The 20,846-nt window shown below is 38.6% G+C and overlaps 2 protein-coding genes across 4 annotated transcripts in view; both read left to right on the top strand.

The window, feature by feature from the left end:
* The window catches only part of amot (angiomotin), a 31,711-nt gene extending 15,103 nt beyond the window's left edge, over positions 1-16,608 (top strand). For both annotated transcript variants that reach the window (XM_077547479.1, XM_077547480.1), the window contains exons 4-12: positions 478-622; positions 2,753-2,845; positions 3,940-4,085; positions 7,143-7,292; positions 8,399-8,595; positions 9,221-9,349; positions 12,086-12,324; positions 12,428-12,682; positions 15,700-16,608. In XM_077547479.1, coding sequence (XP_077403605.1) covers positions 478-622; positions 2,753-2,845; positions 3,940-4,085; positions 7,143-7,292; positions 8,399-8,595; positions 9,221-9,349; positions 12,086-12,324; positions 12,428-12,682; positions 15,700-15,833 — 1,488 coding nt within the window. In that variant the 3' untranslated portion in view covers positions 15,834-16,608. The remainder of the gene's footprint in view (positions 1-477; positions 623-2,752; positions 2,846-3,939; positions 4,086-7,142; positions 7,293-8,398; positions 8,596-9,220; positions 9,350-12,085; positions 12,325-12,427; positions 12,683-15,699) is intronic.
* Positions 16,609-17,469: 861 nt separating this feature from the next.
* Positions 17,470-20,846, top strand: part of sytl2a (synaptotagmin-like 2a) — a 78,907-nt gene continuing 75,530 nt past the window's right edge. For both annotated transcript variants that reach the window (XM_077547598.1, XM_077547601.1), the window contains exon 1: positions 17,470-17,671. The gene's annotated coding sequence lies outside the window, so the exon portion shown is untranslated. The remainder of the gene's footprint in view (positions 17,672-20,846) is intronic.

The following is a 20,846-nucleotide window of genomic DNA, read 5'->3' on the forward strand; positions in this document are numbered from 1 at the left end:
ATGGCCGCCGGTGGCTTTCACTTCTCCCAACGGCAAGTCTGTCATCCATACATCCAAATGCAATGTTAAGGTGCAACAACTTAATAGTCACGAATCAACTATTTCATAAATCCAGAACCTTCCTTGAGTCTTTTTGTTTCTTTTTTCAACCTAAAAAAAAGTATAATTTTAGAGGAGTTTGTATTCGACTCGTGAGTTTAGAACAAATTTTAAGAGAAGATGTGTTATTGTCTCTGAATTAAGATTTGGAATGCTTTGGATGCTATGAATGAATTAAGTTCTCTGTCCATGTCTTAAAAAGTCTTTGACAGAATATATTTAGCAACTTTTGATAGGTTTACCAAAAACAACAAAGCTATTGAAGTATTAATGGATAAAATATTTGTGTTTTTACTGACTGACTTATACTAAATGTAACTAGGCTGAATTATAGATGCTTTGTCAATTTCCATTCATTCCATCTATTTCCTCTGGCAGTTGGAAACCGAGATTCAGCTGGTTTCAGAGGCTTATGAAACACTTGCCAATTCCTCTGCCAAGAGGGAGGCGCTGGAGAAAACAATGAGGAACAAGCTGGAATTGGAGGTCCGGCGTCTACATGATTTCAACAGGGATCTCAGAGGTAAGACAGCAGCAATGTCCAGTTGCTGTTGTGATCATTTACAGCATAGGTGTCAAACTCCGGTCCTGGAGGGCCGTAGTCAGGCAGGTTTTGGATGTTTCTGTTCTCCAACAGTTGATATATGATCAGCTCACCAGCAAGCTCTGCATAAGCCTGATAACGATCCAGCTAATTGGAATCAGCTTGTGTTGGAAGAGGGAAACCTCCAAAACTTGCAGTACTGATTCCTTCCAGAACCACAGTTTGACACCTATGATATACAGTCAGGGCCGGACTGGCACTCATTTTCAGCCCTGAAGTTTCAGGACTCAGACCGGCCCACTAGTTCACATTTTAATGAACATACACAATTTTACAATTTGTGTATCAATGTAAAATGGATGAGCAATTCCCTCTAACCATATTAATATTGCATTTGATCAAAAATGTAATTTACAATTGAATGCTCTAAGAGGGGCGGCACGGTGGCTGACGGTTAGCACGTCCGCCTCCCAGTGCAGAGGATGTGAGATTGAGTCCGGGCTTCGGCCTTCCTGGGTGGAGTTTGCATGTTCTCCCCGTACTTGCGTGGGTTTTCTCCGGGTGCTCCGGTTTCCTCCCACATTCCAAAGACATGCATGGCAGGTTGATTGGACACTCCAAATTGTCCATAGGTGTGATTGTGAGTATGGTTGTTCGTCTCTGTGTGCCCTGCGATTGGCTGGCAACCAGTTCAGGGTGTACCCCGCCTACTGCCCGAAGCCAGCTGGGATAGGCTCCAGCGACCCTTGTGAGGACAAGCGGTTAAGAAAATAGATGGATGGATGGATGCTCTAAGAGCATAGTCTTTGTGTATTTGAACATAAAATGGGCAATAAAAAGGACAAAAATAAACCAATAAGCAAATGTACATTAAATGGGATAAGACATTTTACACAAGACACACTTACCAAATTAAGTTAAACCAGCAAGGTTAAGGCAGCTAACACTGTACTTCCTGCTAGTACTCTTATTTTGAAGTGTGTTCTCAAAACTTCTGGTGCACACTACTGAGCTGACTGACGCTAACTTGAAGAGAGCAACGGTAAACGTTGGAGGCTTTCCCATCATGCATTGTTGTTGTTACTAGTGACACTTGTGATTGTGTTTTGCCTCTTTTATGTGTTATTTTTGTACATATAAGGTTTAACCTTGGAGAACTCAAGAACCCTTTTCTTCTTTGGAAAATTATGAATTATACATTAAATGACTGCTAGAAGTTCACTGAACACCAAAATATATGTTTTTTTAATTTTAACCCTTGTTTTTTGAACTAGCTCAGAGTTGCTAATTTATCAAAATATATATATAAAACATACTCCTAGGCATTCTGCAACATGATATGAAATAGATTAACAAAAAAAACACAATTTTACCATCTGATGGTTTGCTGAGAAGATGGTTTTGTTTGGATTGATTTCCAGCTCAACAAAACAGCACGTTGCCAGCCATCTTGTCACCACCACTCTGGCTCATGTAAGTGCAATATTCATCCACTAGATGGCCCCATGCAGGGGTCAGAAGTGGCACTCTGGACTTTTGAAGTTAAATTTGTAAAAAATAAAAAGGTATTTGTTATTTGAGTAGCAGAATTTATAGGGGCCAAATTTGACCCTGTGGGTTCTCCAGGGTTTTAATATAATTATAGTGTTTCTATGGGGTATATGCCACAGAGGAGGCGGGACTTCCGACTTCCTGGTTTTCACACATCAACTTAGTTTCTGTTTCCTGTTAACGTGTGGATCGCATCCCAGTTCTTGCGCTTCCACCTTTGTGCCCCTCGGTTGCACGTTCCCGTCGACGGGTGCGAGTGTGTAGTGTGTCTGTCTCAGTCGCGTTTGGGGGGCGCAGGGGTGGGGGTGCGAGTGTTGTAACGCGGCCATCAGTGGAAACCCGGTTTATCAGGTCATAATGCATTTTTCTTTACACAAAAAAACTATCTACAATCAATTCATTTACAAATTCTGTAAAGTTTACATTTTCCACCATAATTTGACAGATTTTTTTCCTTTGTTCCCACATTACTTTGAATCATACTGCTTTATGCTGGAATTATGTCTATTCTATTCTATTCAGGTTAAAATTTTAATGTGGTGTATTATGTTCTAATAGACCGTATGGAGACAGCCAATAAGCAGCTTACTGCTCAAGAGTCTGATGGATCAGAAAACAACCTTCAGATCATATCCCAACTGCTTGCACAAAGTGAGAAGAATCACACATACACACACACACACACACGTGCGTGCGCTCTCTCACACACATACACACACACACACACACACACACACACACACACACACACACACGTTTGTTTTACAATGTTCGTGGGGCCATCTCATTGACATGCATTTCCCTAGCCCCTTCCCCTAACCCCAACCATCAAAGATGATTGCCTACCCCTATTCCTTACCCTACCTTCAACCATAACCCAATTCAAACCTAAACTCTAAAACCAAGTCTTGATCCTCAAAAAGAGGTCTAAACTTGTGGGGTTCATCAAAACGGCCCCACAAGGACGGATGGGCCCCACAACTGTGTGAAATCCCGAAATATTGGCCCCACTATGTAACAAAAACAAGACCACACACACACACTAAATACATGACATTATGATGCTATGCCATGTTCACACCATGTAAACAAGCTAATCTCCCTCCCAGCAGGTTGGATACAAGGCATCTAGTGAGATTCGACTTCACATAAGGATTTCTTGAGGAAGAAATTAATTAAGTTGCGCACATTTTGATTTTGGGTGTATTTCATCATCAAGCTGCTTTAAGAGGGGGGAACAAAGTATTGAATAGTGAGTGTACTTTAGTACAAGATGTTTGAAGTGATTTACTTTTTTTTGTAAATAATGAATGAAAATTGTATTTTAGTTGGCAGCAGAAGAGTATAAGAGATCAGCCAGGGCCACTGTTTTCAACAGGTTTGTAAATAATGATAAAACTTAGCTATATTCCAATGCCAATTGTTGCAAAACGGAAACAGATAAAAAAAAATAATATTTTTTTCCTGATAAAAGAAGAGACTAATCTTTCTTGTGGTAGGTTCCATGTTTTTATAGTAATTGAACACAATAGTCTGTGGGCCTTGCAAAATCAGTCAAAATCCAGTAAAACAGCTGGGAGCAAAGGAGGTTGCTTCAGTGAAAATGGCTGCGAGTGAATGAGTTAAAGACTCAAAGACTGCTTGAAGCCAAAATGATAACCAATATTCTCACAGCTTAAATACACAAGTAGAGATGTATGACAGACCAAACTGTTAATAATGGATGTGTTTGTTTTTTTTCTTAGACAAAGAGACTATGCGGGAGAAAGAAAAACTCGAGAAGGAGCTGAATGTCTTGCACGCCACCACAGAAGACCAGAGGAGACACATTGAAATCAGAGACCAGGCCCTAAACAATGCCCAGGCCAAAGTGGTCAAACTAGAAGAGGAGGTAAGAACAGGGCTCTACATCAACTTATCCACTGTTACGCGAGTTTCCAACTTTCTCAGTTGTCGCACCGGCACGTGATTTGGTTGCACCCTTGTTTGGGTGGGTATGACTGGCTTATGCATGCCGATGAATAGTAGCCATACATAATTGGCACACTAATTTTGCATGAAAATTGACATCGACATAAGTTGTAATATCTGCAAACTAATTGCTGTGACTACTAGGAGTATTCTCACGATTCGTATCGATTGTTGGGTGTGCAATTCAATTTGTAATCGATTTTAGATTCAGAGCGATTTTTTTTATTCAAAATGATTTGATTGTCAATGATTTCTGCTTCAATTTATAGATGTGCAAAGAATCGTCATGATCTACTCGAATCTGACTCGATAATGCTAATTAGCGCACTACTCGCGGCACTTTTATCACTCAAAAGAACGGCTATTCATACAAAACGCTTCAGGAATGTATACAGAGAAGTATCTTAACATAACTCACTGACATATGCTCTTGCTACGCTGCAAAAAAAACTACTTTTATTGGCATAACTTGAACTCTCTAATGTGGCTACAACTTAATTGTGTATCAGAATGCGCGGAACCCCACTGCCCCTAAATGGCCAAATTGGGTACAACATGAACAGCGCTCCCAATAAAGCAGTACAGTGTTCCCTCGTTTCTCGCGGGTTCATCTTTCACAGCTTCGCTGTTTCACGGATTTTTTTACAGCGTACTTTTTTGTTTTGTACTTTTTTGTTTTGTTTTTTTACAGTGTATGCACGCGCCGTCTGTCGCCGCCGTCAGACGGCTCTCAGCGTGCCGCCTGCCACCCTCCCCATGCACGGTTCACGCAGGCCCGCGCCGGCCACAGCACTCGAGTGAAGTTTCTGGGGCACCGCAGCGATGCGTCCCCGCGGTCAAAATGGGTTTACGTGTCCTGCCTCATATCTTCAGCATTAAAATTAAGATTGTCCGTCCCGAAACCACGCAGTCGTGCCCGTTGACTGCTCAGTGCGTCATGCGTCCACCACCCACCCCACGGTTCACGCGAGCCCGCCGGCCACGACCGCTCGAGTGGCGTTTCGGGGGCACCGCGGCAATGCGGTCAAAATGCATGCCTTGTATCTTCATCATTAAAATTAAGATTATCTGTTCCGAACCGTCGTGGCGGTTTGAAAATCCTCTGTGTGCTGGAGGTCTTTGGCCGGCCGTCTCCCCTGCCCTACGTCCTACCGGGGACATACGAGCATCCGCGGATTCGTCTCGATGAGACCTTTTCAACGGTGCATGGCCCGTCGCGTTCGCGACCTGGAGATTGAGGCCCGCAAATGCGCACCTGAGCCTCCTGGTCAAAATGAATTTCTCAGCCTCGTATCATCATCATTAAAATTAAGAGTGTCATTTCTAACAGCTGTTTTGTTGTTGTTGTTGGTGTGTGTGTTTTTGTAATTACTATTTTTATTAATTTTTTTCAGGGAAAGAAACCGGCCCCAAAAAAACAGATTGATCGCCGTTATATTTTTGTTTCTCAAATAAATGTTTTGGATATTAGTTTAATTCTATTTTATTGTTATTATTATTATTTTAAATTCTACAAAGGTTTGAACACTGAGAGTGTATAGGCCTACTGTATTTAAATAAGAGAAACAGTATGTGAGAAACACCTATCAAGAAAAGTGCATGTATAAAGTGTGTTGTGAGGTGCCTTCAAACATAAAAAAAAAATATAGAATGAACAAATTATTTTCGTTTAAGTAAAATAAAAATATATATACTGTGCTGCATAATAAGTAAATAAAAAATACTTTTAATTGAAAAAAAATACTGTAAATGAAAAAATAACATATGATGAATGAAAAAACATTCATAATAAACTAAAATTCATATCAAAACAAAAAAACATGTATAAAGAACGAAAAAATATATATAATTAACGTAAACATTAAAATAAATAAATTAACGCGGATTTCCATTATCGCGGGTAGTTTTTGGAACTTAATACCCGCTAGAAACGAGGGAACACTGTAAAAAGTAATTTAAATAAAATTGATTTTGGGACATTTAAAATCGATTCTGAATCATACTAAATGAGAATCGCGTTTCTTCTGAGAATAAATTTTTGGCACACCCCTAGTGACTACGTCTACAACAAGCAATGGCTGAAAACAGGTAATTTATTTGAGTAGAGAGGGTTAGACCTAAAAATAGGCCGAAGACTTCAAGTCATGCTACAATCGGTATCTTAAAACTGACCATATTTCACCACATTTTGCCTAAGACAAAAGTGATGTTTTGTCTTTAGTTTGTCCCATTTTAAAGCCATCTACAATTTTTAACATTTGGGCTGCTGGGAAATGAAAATATACACTTTTAAGGGGAGGGTGTTTGTGGCAAAATTAAAAAATCTAAATTTTTGATCACCCGATCTAGTTTTCTAAATAACCAAAAATGGTGACATTCGGACAGCCAGGTGCCTCATGCAGTCACGCGCAATGACAATACATTTCTGATATTTGTACCTCTGGATTATTTTGTCACTTTGTGTCCTGTAGAATTTTCCAAAATTAACAAAAACTAATCTTTTTCACCCGATAACGATCAGCTAAAAATCATGTCATTGCCCCTGATTTTCAATCATCTGATTGGATTGACACAAACCTACAATTACTAAAAACTTATTTTTTTTTATTCCTGTGTTGTAACTGTGAACATGCAAAATATTCAAGTTTGGGAGTAAAGTTACTGCTGAAAGTCATAAGGCCTTAATATTAGTCTCACCAGCCTGTGTGTATGTGGTGGGTCCAATATTTTGGGATTTCACACAGTTGTGGGGCCCACTCGTCCTTGTGGGGCCGTTTAAGTTTATACCTCTTTTTGAGGGTCAAGACTTGGTTTTGGAGTTTAGGTTTGAATTGCGTTATGGTTGAGGTTAGGGTGAGGAATACGGGTAGGCAATCATTTTTGATGGTTGGGGGAAGGGGCTAGGAAACGCATTATGTTAATGAGATGGCCCCACAAAGATAGTAAAACTAACTTGCGTGTGTGTGTGTGTCTTTAGCTAAAGAAGAAACAAGTTTATGTAGAGAAGGTGGAAAGAATGCAGCAGGCTCTTGCTCAGCTACAGGCAGCCTGTGAGAAAAGAGAACAACTTGAACATCGACTTCGTACAAGGCTGGAGAAAGAGTTGGAATCTCTACGCATGCAACAGGTGCACATACCTAAATAGATTTGGAAGTTTTCTGTCATTTATATCACAGGTCTGTGTAACTCATTTTCATTGCAGGCCACATTGTAATTAGAGAAGCCTATTATAAGAGATATTAAAATTATCGATTAATGGGTATATGAATCAATATCACGCTCAAAGGAAAATCAATTTGATATCGATTATTCGATTTTTTTTAAACCCAGCCCAAGCCGCAACTAATTTCCGTATGAGCTGAGGAGCTGTTGGATGACAGCGATTGCATGCTCTACTCAAACGGTTGTCCTTTGTGTCTCTCTCCGTCTTTCTTCCATGATTTATTTTATACTTTCTTGATGAAATGGATGAAATTATAGTGCCAGATCAATTGAAAAAAATATTTATTTTTTATGTTCAGCAAGAGCAGGGCTAGGTTGCCACATGCACAGAAATAAAATTTATCAGCCGATTAAAAATGCAAGATAATTTAGTTGTTGCCCATGCTTGATCCAGTTACGATCCAGATCTTAACTCATTCAAACCCAAAAACGTATAAATATGTTGTTGTTTTTACTGACATGAAGAGGTGGCTTAAAGCAATGGAAGTTATTACAAAAAAATGCCAGCAGGTGGCAGCAGAGTATAAGAGATCAGCCAGGGCCATGTTGCTAAAAACACTTTCTCCCACTGTTTTAAACAGATTTGTGAATAATGATGAAACTTAGCTATATTCTAATGCTAATTGCTGCAAAACAGAAACAGATACAAATATACTTTTTTTCCTGATGAAAGAAGAGACTCTAATCTTTCTTTTGGTAGGTTCCATGTTTTTATAGCAATAAAACAGAATAGTCTGTGGACCTTACAAAATCTGTCAAAATCTAGTAAAACAGCTGGAAGCAAAGGGGGTTGCTTCAGTTAAAATGGCTGGGTGTGAATGAGTTAATAAAGAAGTGAATTAATTTGTGCTTCTGTCATAAATAGGTGCACTCAAAATGCCATCAAAATCCATTCAGACCTTTCTAGTGAAACAATTGAATATGTGATGCTTTACTTCCTTTCAATTCTGTGTCCATACAGCTCGAATCAAGTTTTAAGTTCTTACAATCACAATACTTTTTCCTTTCCAGCGTCAGGGAGGCACACAAAACAATGCTGTGGTCCCATCAGAGTACAGTGTCATTGCCTTAATGGAGCACCTGAGGGAGAAGGAGGAGCGTATTTTGGCTCTGGAGGCTGATATGACCAAGTGGGAGCAAAAGTACTTGGAGGAGAACGTCATGAGACAGTTTGCCCTTGAGGCTGCCGCTTCCGTTGCTTCTCAAAGGTAGAAGGTCATAATATGCATGATATGAGATTATTTTTCTTGAAGACATTATAGCGTCTCGTTTACTGTTAATCATGAAGAATTATTCAAAAGGCTCCCATGGAAGTCACAATATCACAGGTGCCCCACCCAGGATATGGGCTGTGGCTTTTTGATGGATGGACCTAACCCAAACTCCAAATTATAGGCGAGACTCAAAGTAGATGCCTAGAAGAGCAAAAGAACAATCAGGGTTTTTGTTTGTTTGTTTGTTTTTATCTCTGTCATTGACACTCTTGTGGTGACAATAAATTTCATCGCTACACTACCAAATTTTTATACATGCAGTGTACACAGTATAGACATTACAGTACACTATACAGTATAGACCACCGTTTTTATTTATTGATTGATATTTAATTCTAATTATATATTTATTTTTGTATTTATTTCAACATTTATTTTTATATTATTTTTCATTTTTTTAATCTCATTTTTTTTTTAACTTTTTTTTACACTCTGTAGATAAAATTGAATTAGTTTTTCTGATGGGCTACTCACTGGTTCCAACATTCTCAACACAGACTTTTTCACCCTTCTTAATGCAGTTGTCGTTGTCTCAAGAAGGCTGCTGTCTGTTTTGCAGGGATACCTCTATTACAATGTTAAGCCATTCTCCCAGCAGCAGCTATGACACGTCAGTGGAGGCCCGCATTCAAAAAGAAGAAGAAGAGATTTTAATGGCTAATCGCCGATGTTTGGATATGGAAAGCAGGTAACATGTTTCAAAATACCTTTATTACTCTTGATAAACATCAGTGACATCGAATGTAGACTATTATTTTTTCCCTTTTTGTAGATTGTAGACTTTTCTTAAAGCATTTAAATAACATAATATTACCTTATACAGTTCCTTAAGACGGCGTATTAGGGCCACGTAAAAAAATTTTTTTTTAGAAGGTGGGGGCAATATTCCGAAAGAAAAACTCATGAATTTGCCACTTTATAAAGTGGCAGATTTACGAGAAAAAAACTCAGAAACTTACAACAAATACACGTAGCGTAGCTATAGTCTAATGTGAGGATTCGTTGGTGGTTAATGAAGAAGAAAAGGCAGGATGGAGACAGATTCATTCTTAATTTAAACTTGACTTGTCATACACGGCAGCTAGAGCGACAACACTTCCTGTTCCCCTATCAGCTGACTAAACACTAACCAATCAGAAGCTAGCAGCTAGCATACTTTAGGAAATTGCAAGTGAATGACGGAGAGCAGCAGATTCGTCACATCAACTTAGATACTTGTACAAAAAAAAAAAATGTGTGAATGTGTAAATAGTAATTCTGAAATGTACAACAAGTAAATATTTATTTTAACAAATTACCTTAGATGCTTGATCCTCAGGGTTTGGACATTCGCAAAGTGATGCGTCTTTGTCGCTGGCAGTACCCAGCGCTTCAAAGTGCGAATGCTTAACATGATATGGTTAAAGCCATTAGTATTATTTCCTTATTTGAAAACCCGACCAAAAAGTATTGACACAAACATCCGAGTCGTACGCTATGTGTATTTTTTATACGGTTCTGGGGTTTTTTCTCACAAATTTGCTACTTTATAAAGTGGTAAATTTGCGATTTTTTTTCTTTGAATATTGCCCATACACTTTAAAAAAATATATATTTATTCGTGGCCCTAATACACCGTCGTAGTTCCTTCACATGGCTAAAAGAATTTAAAAAGACCCACAAGTGAGTAAGCACTTATTGTACTTGAACCATAAACTCTATTGAAGATATTACAAATGCTTTTGGTTAGAGAAATTTGAATATTTATTTATATTAAGAAAGATCTTGACACAATCAGCCAGGATATAGTCATAAAAAGTGAACGAAAAGCATGCCATTTGAGGCATTGGTGTTAAACTGGATCAAAAGCTATTTACAGACAACAATTTGTCAAGTTGGCTGATATTTCTTCATCATGTTTGGATATTAATTGCAGTGTTCCCCATCTATCAGTGTTGGGACATTAATTACATTTTGATGAAATCGTTGACGAAATCAACACACTGAAAATCTGGTTTGATAGAAATAAATTATCATTAAATTTAAATAAAACAAAGATAAGGTTGTTTGTAAATTGCAGAAAAAGTGTGCAAGTATAAATAAATAGGCAAGGTAAAGGTAGAAGGGGCTTATAAAACATGTCAAAAACAGTTAAGAATTATACAGTATAATTTTTAAATCAAGCTAAACAGTTACTGGATTACAATTTAGTCCACATCCTGTACTGTTCCATAATCTTGCTAGATTTTAGGTAGAGTGTGGAAATTTGGGGCAGTAATTATACGCAAGTCCAGTCAGTTCAGTAACAACTCCACAGAAAAGGTTGATAAGGGTCATCTACATAATCGGCCAACTGGATCGATCGATCACTCACTCACTCACTCACTCACTCACTCACTCACTCACTCACTCACTCACTCACTCACTCTTTTTGGGGTCAAAATGCTGAAAATCTATAGTTACTTTCCAAATAGTGCCGACCATGTACAAAGTTGAAAATGTGTTTCCACAAATAAAAAAATAAAAAGCAAAAAGCATTAATGTATCAAAATGATTTTCTTAAGCGGGGTGAGGGCTGGACTGGACTGCGATGGAACGGATTACATTCTTCAATCCATGTACGTTCATATCACGCACATGCACGCAAATGACTTGGGGGGGGGGAACTCCACTAATAGTAGAATTGTGTCGGTCTACCAAGTTCGCTCTCAAAATGGGAGGGAAACGATGCACAGCAAAACAGAAATATGAAGGTGAACAGAGGATTTTTCAACATCGTTTTTGTTAAACACATATATAAACCATTCTATATGTTAGCTGTCTGAAATCACAGCAACACTGCCGTTCCTCGAAAATGACACCAAAAACCCACCTTGCATGTTACACCATGGCAGCACATACACAGTGAAGGAATTTGTAAACCTCATGCTGAGCTTTGTTAAATGTAGTGTGAAAAGGCCTTAACTTTCCTCTTACCTCATTCAAAACCAAAAACTTATAAATACGTTTTTTTCAATACTTTTGTCCTTCACTCCCAAATAACTTATGTATACGTTTTTAAGTTTTTTTATGCTACAGAAAGCTTTGATGCAGCTTCTGACATGAAGAGGTCGCTTAAAGCAATGGTAGTTATCACAAAAAACTGCCAACAGGTGGCAGGAGAGTATAGGAGATCAGCCAGGGCCATGTTGATGAAAGAAGAGACTCTAATCTTTTTTTGGGTTGGCACCATGTTTTTATAACAATAGAACATAATATTCTGTGGGCCTTGCAAAATCAGTCAAAAATCCATGAAAACAGCTGGGAGTAAAGGGGGTTGCTTCAGTGAAAATGGCTGGAGTGAATGAGTTAAGTGTCTCTTAGTTTCAGTCCTGTGATTGACAGTTGTCCAGAGTGAACCCTCTTCCCAAACCAATCTAATTCTTTATTACTTGTTCTCTCTAAGGATCAAGAATCTCCATGCCCAGATCATAGAGAAGGATGCTATGATCAAAGTGCTCCACCAGCGCTCCAAGAAAGAGCCAGTCAAGTCAGATGTGCCATCTACAATGAGGCCCTCCAAGTCTCTGATGTCCATCTCTAACGCTGGCCCTGGAGGTTCAGGACTGCTCTCTCACAGCATTGGACTCAGCAGCTCTGCCATCACAGAAGAACGCAAAGATAGCAGCTGGAAAGGGAGCCTAGGTAAGAGCCTGCAAAGCCTTTTGAGTTCTATGTTCATATTTTACTGACAGTTGGCTTGACGTTTAGTGGTGGTCAATCAATGTAAATGGTCTTTCTTCTTCAGGGGTTCTGCTTGGTCCGGAATTTCGTACAGACTCTCTTAGGACAGAATCCATTACATCATCTCCCTCACCAGTATTTCAATCAATACAAATCGCAGGAGTTCACTCAAAGACAGGCAGCAGGGACAGCTGCACACAGACAGACAAGAATCCGAGTCAAGACACCAGTAAGCCCGGCACCCCAGCCCTTCAGAGCATGATGGTGCCAAACAGATTGTCCAACCCTAGCCCCCTCTATAATCCTGAACGTGGAGCTGGTAAGATTACAAACTGAGAAATATGTTAATTTTTGTGTTTATTCAGAGACATATGTTATGTTTTGACTGCTCTGCGTAACCTAATGCTACTTTTCTATTAGGCCTTTTATTATTATTTTGACTCAGTGGCAGATACTTGATTTTTACTACTATGTCACACACGTGCATTTTTAGTTTCAACACTTATCCTAGTTGATGCTGATCAGCTCGAGTCAATTTTATTCATATAGCACTTTAACTGATTCAATGGTAAAAATTTCAGCCCCAAGAGTACCAGCCATGTTAGAGCATTTGACTGATTTTTCAAGACCCATAGAATATTGTATTCTATGATTTTATATACACCAAATCTAAATTAGCTTTTTGGCGAAACGTGAGGCTAAACTGTTTTATTAAATAAACCATTTAATTAGATGAACTAGCTAGAAAAAACATTTAGGAAAGGCTTATAATAGCAAAATAATCTTATCATGTATTTAGCAATATACATGCGCCGTAAATTATACCATCTCACCAGATTGCACAGCCGTCAAAGAGCAAATTGCATACTGACAACTAGGGGTCTGAATTGCCCAGTACCTGGCGATTCGATCCGAGCCACGATTCATAGGTCACGATTCAGTTTGATACCAATTAATCCCGACACGGATCTATAAATCGTAAATTGTGCACTGTAAAATTTTTATGAAAAATTATTTATTTATCTGAAATTTCTGGCTCATAACTGAGCCACTGTATTTAACAAACAGAATGCAATCTGTTTGAACAGTATTAAAATAAAATATTAACTCTAACTAACTAAATGTATAAATACGTTCTATTTTAAATTTTTACCATGATCCCAATGACGTATTTATACGTTTTTTTATGATGAGCAGAGTTCATCAATTCCGATCCTCGAGGTGGAGTCCTGCAGGTTTTAGATGTTTTTGCCCACTAGCACACCTGATTCATATAATCAGCCCATCAGCATGCCTGACAATGATCCTGATCTTTAGTATCAGCTGTGTTAGAAGGCAGAAACATCTAAAACCTGCAGGACTCCGGACCTCGAGGACTGGAATTGGTGAACCCTGTGCTACAGCAGCACTGGCAGTAATTACAAAAAGGGCCATGACCGTATATTATAAGAGATCAACCAGGGACATGTTGCAAAAAGCTCCTTTCCCCACCGTTTTAAACAGATATGTGAATAATGATGAAACTTGGCTATATTCTAATGCTAATTGCTGCAAAATGGAAACATTTTCAAATATACTTTTTTTCCTGATGAAAGAAGAGACTCTAATCTTTCTTTTGGTAGGTTCCATGTTTTTATAGCAATAGAACACAATATTCCGTGGGCCTTGCAAAATCAGTCAAAATCCACTCAAACAGCGGGGAGCGAAGGGGGTTGCTTCAGTGAAAATGGCTGGGAGTAAATGAGTTAAAGGGATAGTTCGGGTTTTTGGACATGAATCTGTATGGCATCCTCACCTAAAGTGGTGTGTAATCAGCACTGACTTACCGCTGACAGCATCCTGTGACACGAGATCTGGTCCGGTTTTGGTCGAGACGAAAATAGTCAGGAAAGTTGGCTGGAGTCACAGAAATAAAGCTTTTTTCTTCTAAATACAATTTGTGTTTAAAAAAGTGATACATTTGCATCACAAAAACTGCACATTAGAAAAAAGTCAGACTCTATTACTGTCGGGCTCTATTTTTCTGTTTGTATCATTGCGCGGCGCACTGCATCCAGCTGACAGATGCGCACAAAGTTGTTTGAAAGTGTTTACCTGATGCTAGAGAGCTAATGGAGAGCGAGAGCCATTAGTATATAAATGTTGCGAGTGTATAAACTTTATAAGCTTGTATAACTAAGATGTGTTGTGTGTTCCTGTGTTGCACATTCTGTTTTGTATTCTTGGGTCCGAGTGTTTGTGAACGCATCGCACGTGGAAAGGACTCATCCATACATGGTTGGTAACGTGTGCTAATTCAGCTTGAGAGTAAAGTTGAATCCCCGCACACTTTTTACCGCTTTCCGAGCACTTCAAACAAGTGCACCCCATTTGTCAGTGACAGTCACCCGCTCTCTCAGGGCTGCGGCTGATCAAGTTGTACCACTTCTCTATCCCTCCTCGCTCTCGCTCCCTCTTTCTGCCCTTTCTAATTCCATCTGACGAATATCGGCATCAGTATATTCGGGTTCATAAAAATACCCCCTTGGCTCAGTGCTAAAGACATTGTCGTTGTAGTCAGACATGTTATCGCGACTTTTCAAAGTCAACAACGCGCGCGTCTGTCAGCTTAATGTGCAGCGCGCCGCTCAGTGATACGAACAGAAAAATTGTGCCCGGCGGTAATGGAGTCTGAGTTTTTTTTTTTATGTGCGGTTTTGTGATGCAAATTTATCACTCTTTTGAACACAAATTGTTTTTAGAAGAAAAACGCTTTATTTCCGTGACCCCAGCCAACTTGCCGGACTACTTTCGTCTCGACCAAAACTATCAGTTAAAGGCTTAATATTCCATTAATATAATATTCTTCCATGCTTAAAGTGTGAAACCTAAACCAAAGTAAGACGTTTTGTTGAATAATTCCATCAAAAATTGATATTTAAAAATCGATTTGGCCGATTTGAATCGATACGATAATTGCGTGCTTTAATATCACGTTATGTCACCGAATCGACTTTTTTTTAACACCCCTGCTGACAACTGATAAAATATTATTTCTCTGAGGTGGGCTGGTGCCATTCGCGTGTGCGTTTTGCTGACAAAAAGTTGACAGTATAAAAAAATATTTGGTGCGAAGCTAATGAAACAGGATAATGAAATGAAATGACATTGTTTTACAGGGTGAAGGGGTTCTTTAATGAATGTTTATGTGATGAAAACCTGCTGTGGTGCGGTTTTTATGAACTGTATCATGGCTTGGTGTGAAAAAATAATACTAATGCTAATGTTTTATGGTTATTTGTTATCTTTATTTATTTATTTGGCTCATTTTCAATTTCTTCTTTACTCCCTTCATAGACGGTCCAGTGTTTCATAGCAGCACCCTGGAGCGAAGGGTCCCTGTCCAGTCCCAGTCCCACTCACAGCCAAACCTTCCAGCCACAGCCACCCACCAGGAAGTGGACAAGGATATGATGGAGATTCTCATCTGAGCCCGTTATCGCGTACAAATGAGCGAATGGGCGACAATTCGATACAAGCATAATGTACTTTAAAGTTCACATATTTACTTTGCGAAGCATTTATCACAAGATGGACATTTTTACCAATTCCTTTAATTCTTTTTTTTAATATTAGAAACAGTTATATCAAAAATGTTATTGTTTCAAAAAATAATAAATAAATAAAACAGTTCACCTTTTCTTTTGCCAAAGGTGGGCACTTCCGTCTCTCGTCTCTTCTCGTTGACGGATGTCCCCGTTTTCCCAAGCTCTTTATGACACAAAGCCTCCATCAGACCTGCATCAGTTGGTGCTCAGTCCGGGTATTTTTTCGAGGCTTTGCATCTTTAAGCATTCGCAGAGTATGTGTACACGCGCCGAAAATCTGGGCATCGGTCAACGACGGGAAGAGATGAAACGGAAGTGCCCTCCTCTGTCTTTTGGGCTGCAGAATGTACAAAAAGACTTTTGTCAGTAGCCAAGTTTTGAATGAAAAACAATTGGTCAAATGTTTATTTAATAAAATATTCTGAACAATGTTCATGCAATTGTTCACTCATATCCAATGATGTTATATATTACGATGATAGAAATTGCTGACTAAGTTTCAGAAGTGTGATTAATCTGAAATTTCTATACATTTGGACAGTTTTATACATTTTGTTGGAGTAGTGTTGTAGTCAAGCGCACACTAACAGAGACCAAGATATAAGTCCAAATAAAGAAAAGAATAAAGAGAAGGAGGGGGGACAGAGTTGCTTTTTCAGAGGTGTTGTGTCTCCAGTTGTCTTCATTGGCTGTCTGTGGCACTCCAAATGAAACATTCTGCGTTTCTCACTGGTCACAGTAGTACTAGCCTGATTTCTATTAGTCTTGATCAAAAATCCAGAGTCTGCCCTGTCCGAGACAGAGTAAAAATGCCTTTGATTCCGAGACGAGGCAGAGACCCTTAAAAAGTAACCAAGACCATTCTTGAGAACTACAACAGTATATCAGAGTATTACAAGTAATAGTGAATTCAGCAATAAGCTATTACATATGTTGGTGTGTCTAATTTGCAACTGGACCTGAAAAGATGGTGCCATGTGCAATTCTTTGAAGCTCAAAACAAAAATGACTAAGGAAACAAATATGAGTAAGGAAAGTGTATTGATAGAGCACATCATCACAGCTCGCACTGAACCAAAGAGTATATTAAATATAAGATAAACGTGTTTTCTACAAATTTGAAATTACTTGGGTGGGTGGACTCCAATGGGTTGGGGTATCCAAGGATAACGTAATAATTATAATTCGTTTTATTTAAATTATGTTTCTGAATTTTAGTTTTGTAAGGTAACTAAACTACATTCACAAACTTTTGTTTTTCTTTTATATAAAATAAATGGACAAAGGGGCACTTTGGCATCAGTGCCAAAAGGGCGTGTGCCCCAGCAACCAAAGCCCCCCCCCCCCCCCCCTTAAACCTCGAGTATTGGATTTCAGTCGATCATAATGGTCATAATGTTGCCTGTCTGTAGAGATGATATAAAATGTATTCACATCCCTGTTAAAAGTTCAGGTTTTTGTGATATAAACAAATAAGACCAAGATAAATCATTTAAAAACGTTTCCCCGTGTATAATTCAGTGCCATGTAGTGGTGAACTAATAAGTGCTTGCATTTTCAAGCACGCACACTTCAGAGAGACCATGATTAGCAAGCATTAGCGGGAGCGGCTAACGTTACGTTAGAGCGATTTGCAAGAGAAGCCAGCAAAAGCTAGCGTGAGCAAAGCAGAGAGACAAGCGGCAGGAGCCCGAATCATTCAGCAACGTCAGCTGCGGAAGGTAAGCGATGGTTGAACCATTAGGTCCGTGAATGTGAGGCTTTGTAAAGAGCTTTGGGCATCATACGTTGTAGATAAAGCGCTATTTAAAAGCAGTACATTTATAATTGACATTAATTGTTGGGTTTTAAAACGAATGATTAGTTTACTAGAAGGCACTAAATCCATCACACTCTTGAAATCTTTTTTGAGAGGATTATTAATTACAAACAACTGGAAATTTAAAAAAATATATATTATTATTATTTTTTTTATTATAAATGGGATGTAGCTTGAGATTCAAACAATTACATTTCAAACTGTTGTTAAATGGGTGTTAGCAAACACCTGCCACCATTTAAAGTCCTTTTGATAAACCCAAAATAAATTTCAGACTTTGTAGTGGGCTTCCCCCCCCCCTTGCTTCCAAGCAGAAGCCTGAAGATTTTGTGGTAATACTGACTGCTATTTCAAATTATTTATAATATTTTCTATGACTCACGAGTAGCTGGAGAAAAACACCCCGGAGTGTTGTTTGGTGTTGTTTTTGATGAGCAGCGTTACGTTCGTGCCAAAGATGCATTTTGGAATTATGGCCAAAACATTCAACCTTGCTTTCCATAACCCATATTCCCCGTGTGCTTGGGAGATTTTGACAATGTACGATACGATACGATACGATATACTTTTATTGTATTTATTTTGTCCAAGTAAACCTACTCCCTATCACCCATTGATGCCTTGCCCTTTGTTACTACAAACTGACTGTCAATGTAATTCTGTCTTGGATGCGAGATGGCAGCCATGTTTGACTTTATCACATCACACTCCACCTTTAATCAGATCAATATCCATGTAAGTAAAAATATGTATCTTGGTTCATATCCATTCATAAGGTGCTTTGCATTGATCTGTAATGACTGAATACAGGTGTACACATGCCTTCTACAGAAGGTACGAGCCACTATGGTACGGACCTTGCAGTGCACTTTTCCAAGTGTAAGTGGGTTTTTGTATGTATAGATATGCACACTTTTTATAGAAATCCTATGCACACGTTTATAATTGGGATGCCATATATATTTCAGTTTCATGTGCTGTCGCTCAAGTTTTACTGTTCTCAATCATTTTAAATAAAGTTTTTACATCCAGTAATGACTTGTAAATGTGTACTATAACAGCGGTTTAACAACTTAAGACTTAGATTCATGATTCAAAGGTCCGCTTTGGTAGCCTACCTTACGGTCATAGAAATAAATTTATCCTAAGACACAAGTGCTATCTCACTTTTTTACCAAAAATACATGCTTTTTTTCCTCAACTGTACATGAAAAGCCCATATCTTTGCTGCTATTATAACTATAATAATGACTTTACTAGTATGTGTTTAAGGAATCTAATAAAGTTGGATTCAAGTTAAAAACAAACAAACAAAACAAAAGTTGAATAAAATATGCTTCTTTTTTTTTTTAATGCAATTGGCTGGCAAACCAGTTCAGGGTGTACCTCGCATACTACCGGACGACAGCTGGGAAATAAGGAGGATAAGCGGTACAGATAATGGATGAATATTTAAAAAATGGATGCTTAACACACGGTCCATTTACAACCGCATAGTCCATCTATCATAATCCACATATCTGGGTTCAGGTTGATCGCAGATTTAGCTGAAAGCCACAACTTTCCTATGCCCAGCCACTTCCAGGGGGTTCGAAGGCGTTCCCAGGCTAACGTAGCCTCTCCAGCGTGTCCTGGGTGGGTCTCGTGGTCTCCTCTAGCTGGGATATGTCTGGAACCACGGAATCAAAGCCTGCTGTGTTGTGTCTATTGTAGCAGACTAGAACACATGCTCGCCTAGTATAAAACTACATACTGTACACTACTGTTAGCTACTGATTTACTTTTGAGTTGATCGAGTTAGTTGTAGGATGCCTCAATTTTGGTGATACACATTGTATTCTACCCAATATTCCATTTGTGGAATATGAATAAAGGAGCAAAATCCACAGCTCACCACTTTTCTGTTTTTGAGCCATGATTGGTTGCTACCTGAGCCCTGAGCAACTGTGATGTCAATTTCAATCAACAGCAAGTGGCACTATGGCCGTCTCCTGAGATAGATTAAAAACTGGTGGATTTTGCTGCTTAAAACACGTTCCACAAACACAATATTAATCAGAATACAGAATAATACAACATATTATTTGCAAAGAAAATTTTGGGGTTGACTTCCCCTTTTATGTTTATTACTGAACCGATTGACTTCACTGAAGGACAGCGCACTGGTGGTGACTGGTGACTGAGGCTCAATTAGATCTCGTCAAACAGAGGGAACTGCATTCAGTCCAACACATCGTGCATCCTCCTTTGCACAATATAATATTGCAAGTGTTGCACTGAGTTAATGATTCATTTATTAATTGATCAAAGTTTTCTCCTTTTTTAACAACTTGAGGTATGTGTTTGAGTAACGTGTGTAGAGCGACGACGTAAAACTCTGTTTACGCTGGACACACGCGAACGCAGATCCGGAGAAATACGCAAAACTTCACTGTGGCCGGAGATTTTGGAAACCTTTGTTTCTAATGAAAAAAATCCCCGCGGATGTGTTGTATGTTGTGTGTTGTAGTGCTGGGTGCGATATGGAAAAAAAACTTATATCACAATATAGGCTATGTTATATCACGATAACGATATACAACAATATATTTTCAGTTTTCCTATTTAAATTTTTTTTACAACACGCTATGACTGTTTATTTTCTTTTTATTTTGAAGTGACATTAAACAGATCTGTATCAAAAGAGAAATGCATCCAGTAGGGCTACTATATAAAATTATCAAAGGTTCACAAAAGAGGCACAGTAACCACTGACATATATATATAATTTTTTTTACAAATGTATTCATGAATCTAAATAGGGGATACAGAAATTGTTTAAAAATAAAAAGTGATGAGATGTACTATAATATTTAGAAAACAAGTCAATATCAAAACTCAGGACTGCAGTGAGAAAACAAATATTTAGTGATATGAAAGGTATTCAACTTAAATATATACTATCCATCCATTTTTTGAATCACTTATCAAGCCTGTTTGCTTAATCTTCCTCCTCCCGGTTGACGTATACGGGACGCCGTAACAATCACATCACTTCCTGTTTAGCTAATTGTGTAGCATTACCTTTTCTCCCCAGA

The sequence above is a fragment of the Vanacampus margaritifer genome, chromosome 16 (assembly GCF_051991255.1).
Source record: "Vanacampus margaritifer isolate UIUO_Vmar chromosome 16, RoL_Vmar_1.0, whole genome shotgun sequence".
Classification (NCBI taxonomy): domain Eukaryota; kingdom Metazoa; phylum Chordata; class Actinopteri; order Syngnathiformes; family Syngnathidae; genus Vanacampus; species Vanacampus margaritifer.